The sequence below is a fragment of the Montipora foliosa genome, chromosome 13, assembly GCF_036669935.1.
Source record: "Montipora foliosa isolate CH-2021 chromosome 13, ASM3666993v2, whole genome shotgun sequence".
In the NCBI taxonomy this organism is placed as follows: domain Eukaryota; kingdom Metazoa; phylum Cnidaria; class Anthozoa; order Scleractinia; family Acroporidae; genus Montipora; species Montipora foliosa.
The window spans coordinates 834,418-840,928 of NC_090881.1; the positions used below are offsets into that span (position 1 = coordinate 834,418).

The window sequence follows — 6,511 nt, forward strand, 5'->3', positions numbered from 1 at the left end:
TTGTATATTTTTTTTCTATTTTTTATATAATATCTGTTGTTTTGTTTCTGATTGTTTGCTTAGCTTTGCTTTTGTTTTCAACACTGCTTCTAATGTTAATACTTAGGCACAGAATATTGAGGTGAAAGCATTAACTGTGGTCCACTCAACCTATTAGCTGGTCAATATGATGATGATGATGATGACAACTTTATTATTTACCCACGGAATCCAAATTCACAATAGTGCTCTCCCTCGAAGCCGTGCAATAAAAATAAGCTAACTTAAATAACACATTGAAAACTATGTATATTATGATGAATAAATAGTTTAAAATCTATTAAAATATACTATTAGTTAAAAGTTATGAATATGATCATTTAAAGGCCCACCTTCAACCGACAGGCATTGCGTGCCTCGGAACAATTTTCATGTATGAAAATTCCACCCGAATCCGAGATTCATCCAATTAGATCGCTACGATAAGAAATACGAATTTCCATAACAAAAACAAACGGTCGAAAAGCCTGTCGGTTGAAGGTGGGCCTTTAAGAGGTTTTGCAAAGAAGAAAGACTAGTTGCCTGCTTAGCTTGTGCTGACCGACTATTCCGTGAAATGGCCCCCTGATAGGCAAAACTCTTTCCGAGGGCTTCTGAACGTGGTCTTGGTATAAATAAATTTTTTTCAGCGCCCCGCAGATTGTAATTATGAACAGTATTCGCCTAGTACGATTTTTTTCACGTCCTTCCCGATTTTTTTTTTAATTTACAGACTCCCCAGTCGCTATGGTGTCGGTGATGAAGCGGCCAATATGGAATTGAAAGCCTTGGGATTCACTAATGAGGCTTATGGTACGATTGGCGCTGTAAAGAAAATTGCCTCAACAAGTAAGATGGACGCCAGAAAAAAAGTAGATTCTTGACCGTGTGCACCCAGAGTAGTTGATGATCAACAGTCATCAGCGATTTTCGACATCAAGGCGAATGCTCACCCTTGTTGTTCCTATAATAATTTCGCGCGCGTGCGTGTGTTTTTGTTTCTTTTTTATACTGCATTTTGTAGAGTAGACAAGGTGATTAGATACAGTGAGTTTTTTTTTTACAAGTATTTGGTGTTACTTGAGGAAATTCCTAAGTTAGAGACAGATCGATGCAGTAGGATTACCCACACCAATTCCTGTGAGATCTAAAGCAGCAGTCTATCTACCTGTCTGTGTATGAATCTGTTTAGTTTATATAGCGTCTTGCAGTGGCCGGCTGGCCGAATTTGTCATAACCAGGAAAAATCGTTTTTGTTTTCTTTTTTTTTTCCTTTTGAGGTTTTTGTGTAAGGAACGAAATAATATCGTGTGTTCTCAAAAGTAATGTTAAGTTTTACACTTGTAAGCGTTAACTTTTTGAAACGAAAATAAAGGTGTTTTTTAAAATAACCTTTGTGCCTTCGTCGAATTCATATCATTTGACTGACTGTTTGGGCCCAAATCGATTATCTGTAAATTTGTTCGAAGATTGACAAAAGAAAATGTTATGAATCGCCGACGAGAAGTCGAAAGAATTTCTCCTTCTATTCTGGGAAACACTTAGAAACTTCTTTGGCGCAAGCTGAGATTTATGATCACTTAACACCAAGACTGCAGCATCTCTTATCACAGCCAAACAAATTCAAGACAGGTCATCATTTTCAATACTGCTGGGCAAAAAATGGCCAAGTTCTTCTCCGCAAGAGCCACGAATCTAGAGTAATCAAGCTCAGGTCAATGGAAGACTTGGGAACCTGAGTAAGACTATTCAGTTAAGCTAAGTACCAGATATATTTATTCTTTCTTGTTATTCTAGTTAAAATATAGATAAGATGGCTTCCCGTCAAAAACTCATTTCGAAGGAAACCTTAACACATTTATCTTATTATTATTGCAAAGATATCCCCTTTGTCCATGGCAGATTTAACAACCTTATAGGTGACAATTCACACTCAAAGAATACCCTGGAGACGCTATATAGTCTTTACGATTTAGGCATTTTTAATATGAACTCGTTACTGGGTTGCCAGTATGGCAAACCCTGTCGGAAAGTGGATAATATTTCTCTGTTTTTTTTTTTTTTTCCGTGCCGGTAAGAGTCTTGCCTGTCACTACCCTGCTAAGTGGCGTCTTTGTGCATAGAGTCTCCCGTGCCTATTTTGTTAGGTTTGAGGAGGCTGGGGTAATGCGTAGATTTCTCTGGTGCACACAGGAGAACATTTAATTAACCTGCAATAGCGTCGAAAGTCATTGTAACGGAAATGGCGTTTTAGGTCATCTTTAAACCCTTATGGAGCTCAAGAATGGAACGCCAATTGGATAAAAAAAACAGGCGGTGATAAAATAAATACCTGGAATCTTAAAAGCGACGAGTAATGGACTTCGACAACAATCTATCGCCCGTCGAGCCGAAATCAAAGTGAGCTGTATTTCTAATATTTTACCAAGTGTGCTGTTATGTAGAACATTGAAACCAAATGGAAAATTCTCTGATAACTTATGGGTTCAGCAAAGGGGGCTCAACTCTGCAAAGTCTTCAGGTAAAAATTAATAATTGGAAATGTGACAGCCAAGAATTATTTGAAAGAAAGCTTATGGTCTATTTTGTGCTTCATTATCCATGAAAAAGGTTCTTCATGGAAAGGGTTTGATCCTGAAATTTACTTTGTTGTAAGTTCCTTTGGTAATTTGACACGATTGAGTTTCTTGTCTTCACGCACGTAATGATAGGAAGGGGTTTTTGCCTGAAATAGCAAATATGTTGGTTTTTTTTTTTTCAAAAAAACTTTTCGCTGGAAAAGGTGACCTTTACGAATTCATAATGTTATGTAATTTTCGAGCTTAAATGGATAGTTTTTATGGCAATAGTAAAGCATTTTCGTGTCAAAATGAGTTTTGCGTCTTTCTGTTGTGTTAGAAATTGATTTTATCAAACGAGTTGATAAAGGTCGAACAACCACCGTAAAAGATTTGGAAAGCTAACGCCCGAAACGTCAGCTTTTCAAATCTTTCACAGTGGTTATTCGACCTTTATCAACCCGTTTGATAAAATCAATTTCTGTTTCAATCTCCCACCGACGCAGTACCACAGTTTCTTTAGAAACTAAAATTTTGTTTTCTGTTGTGTTACCTTAATTAAATATACCATGCGGCCTCGTGAGTTTGTATTTACCGTCTGCCGTAAACTTGATTTCCACCCGTACGAAGAGCGCAACGCTCTTGCAGCGCTGCGCAACTTCATATTTTAGGTTGCACAGTGCTTATGCGTCCTTTATGCGACGTTCATGCGTTCACCAAGCTTCACAAGCAGAATATTGAGCGCTGAAGAAAGGTTGCAATGCCTAACAACGAAAAAGCAATGGTGAAGCAGCGCTGTATATCGTTGCTTAAAAGCTGCGACTGAAAAATACTTTTGAGGAAAAGTTTGGAATGTTTAAGACCGACAAAGCAATGCTCACGCATCGCTGTACATCGTTGCTCAAATGCTTCGACGAAAAGATCAATCGTATGTAAAAGTTTGCAGTGTTTAGCAACGTAAAAGCAACGCTTAATAAGCAGCTTTGTGCAATTTGCCTTAACGTCAGGGCTATACATGTAACTGAAAGATATCTATAATCAACGGCTGTATACGTACGTAAGGTATATCCAGTCTTGAAGGTTATAAAACTTCGACAACTCAAGTCACAAATACATTCTCATTAAAATGTTGTATTCTGTAGAAAATTGCGATTTCAAACCTCGTACTATATGGCCGGAGCTTATATATAAGCCCAACATGTTGATCGATACAAAAAGGTTTCAATGTCAAGGGAAATCGACGCCAGCAATGCACACCACGATTATTTCGCATTTTCGGCCCGAATGGAGCGATAGTTTTAGCGACCCCCTTCAGCGACCCACGATAAGACTTACGATTGGTCACCATTGTGCCGATTGATCAATCGCGGGTCGCTAAGCGATCTTCCAACGGTTTAGATAAAGAGAGATGTGAACAAAGCATCATTTGATGGCTCTCGAAGCAAATGTTTGCAGAGTTTGCGGCCCTTAAATCCTTCTCAGTGTACAAGAGGCTCAAATAAAGAAGACGAATGGCTAGCGGAGGAATCGTCCGTGATCTACGTGGAATTTCGAGGCAATCGAAGCCTTGGGAACGAATTTATGGCCTTTTTTCTTGAATGATTCCGTTCAGCAACTTCGTCTCGGTGCCCAACCTTGGGAAAGAAGAGGAGCCAAAAACCACCTAAATCGCTCTAAATCGACCCAGAAACCGTACCAGAATCAAATAAATATAAGACTGAAGCAAGGTAACGTGTTTTTTAATTTTAAATCGTCAGTAATTTTCAAAACGTTTTACCGATACAAATCCTTATATTTCTACTCTCGCATAATATAGCACTGTACGGATACTCATATATCGAGCTTGGGCTACCTATAGAGACACATGAAATGATCAGAGAATTGCAATGTATTAAATCAGATAGCTGTGTGAACAATATCATCTTTCGTGACGGCTTTAAAGAATCCTGCTCGCATCATGATCAGTTAATGAGCCCGTTAATGTAACAATTACAACGCAGCAGTGAAGAAGCTCTTTGGGTAGAATATTTTTGTACATTATACAGCTCATTATATAGCTTGCCTGTAACTTCTCCGCTATGCAAAATAAATTTAATTGATACTCTTGATACTTTTGCTTGTACCCATTTTTCGATTGATCGGCTTGTTGTTGGTGGCCATTAAATTAAAAGGCTTCTCAAGGTACCTTTTCTTAGACCGAGAAAACCTGTCGCATCACGCGACATCCTACCTGCAGCGTTAAAGCAACGCGAAGCTATTAAAGCAGCTCTCTCGCAACACATCTGCAACGAAAGGGTCGCTAATGCATCACCGATGCAGCGACCATTCAGAAGTCCTGCAGTGGTTAGCAAACAGTCTCCTCGAGCAGCGTTGGTGAGTCGCAAAAGCAGCGCTGCTAAACGGTTGTTTGTTTCAAGTGCAGCGCGTCCTGCTGCAGCGCTTAAGTGACTTTGAGATGTCTTGCCATCATGCAACCTTTCTGCAGATATAAGGGCAACGCTGGTCAGTCGCTAAAGCAGCGCTGCGTAAAGGTCGTACGTTTCGTACGGGCACTCTCAGAATTACCTCCAGAACCTACTTTTTGCGTAGAGTAAGCTTTTAGAATGATGTTCTTGTCTTCTGTGGTGATACTTGACGATTCGGGAACATTTTGTTAAAAAAATATTTATAACGGGTCACACGCGCAACTTGACCCCCCGTACTTGCCCGAGTATGCATAACATCCACTTGGCATCTTGACATCCCATTGAAAAAACTCCTAAAATATTCGCGGACCGGTCGATTTCTCTTAAATTTGAAAGGATGATTGCTAATAAATGTTGAAAGATTTTTCGCAATAACTAAAGATTCCTGTGATAAGAATGAGAATTCGACGAAGAGGTAAATGCGACTAAATTTGTTGCGTGCGTTGCTATATTTCGTTTGATTGTTGTGCAAATTTTGACAGAGAATATTAAATTATGAAAAAAAACATCTGTGGATAGATCGATAAAAAACCTTTATTTTCAACGGTTATTTAAACATAAAAGATGAATGCTTGACGAGAAATAATATATTGTTAATATTTGAAGGAAGAAAAATTTCCCGAGAATCGAGACGCAGTGAAAATGAGTTAATTTGCATACGTGCGTTGAAATGTGATACGCGAGGGGAGAGGGATTTTTTTCTCTCTGACAAATGATTTTGTCATTGTAGTGTAAGATAAAGTTTATTTGGGAAGCCAGCAATATTTCTTTAACTTCCTGGTTAATCCAATTTATTGCTACGACTTACTAGTGCGAAGATTGTTTTCACGCTTTTTGCGAATTTTGAGGGTCAGGAAATTACATCATTTGCGTGACAATATATCTCTTTACTCTAACCCAAAAACATTCAGATAGAAACAAACTTCATATTTATTAACCATTTCTTCTGCTTTTGTGCTTGTCAGCATTGTGATTTGCGATAATTCGCTAGTCCGGTTTTGTATCTCATAGATACTTAGATTTTCAATTACATGGCCGCTCAACCTCGCGATTGTGTAAATAGTTCACCCTAAAGTCAAAATAGATACGTTTCTCAGGAACCCGACAAAGAAGGCTTCCTGACCCGACAGATGAAATGTAAATATTCAGTTAAATATTACAACGAAATTAAAAAACCAAAGACGGAAGGCCAAAGGGCGTCTGCTAGCGCAACATGTGGGTGACCCCTCAAATGGTCTTAATGCCCCCCCCCCCCCCCCACCACCCCCCTTGAAAATATTAACTGGAACGCTGCAGTTCAATATCACCCAATTCAGTGCCTTCTTGGTTAAGAAAATAACACAAACAGCGGTGATAAATATTGTATTCCAACGCATTTTTATAAAACTTGACGTTTCGTATGCTAGTCAACACACATTTTCAAAAGTGACCGTTACAATTTTTGAAAACTATATATATATATATCGTAAA

The 6,511-nt window shown here is 38.6% G+C and overlaps 1 protein-coding gene across 3 annotated transcripts in view; it reads left to right on the forward strand.

The window, feature by feature from the left end:
• The window catches only part of LOC137982307 (uncharacterized), a 140,919-nt gene extending 139,510 nt beyond the window's left edge, over positions 1-1,409 (forward strand). For all 3 annotated transcript variants that reach the window (XM_068829383.1, XM_068829382.1, XM_068829384.1), the window contains exon 47: positions 752-1,409. In XM_068829383.1, coding sequence (XP_068685484.1) covers positions 752-902 — 151 coding nt within the window. In that variant the 3' untranslated portion in view covers positions 903-1,409. The remainder of the gene's footprint in view (positions 1-751) is intronic.
• Positions 1,410-6,511: the final 5,102 nt, after the last annotated feature.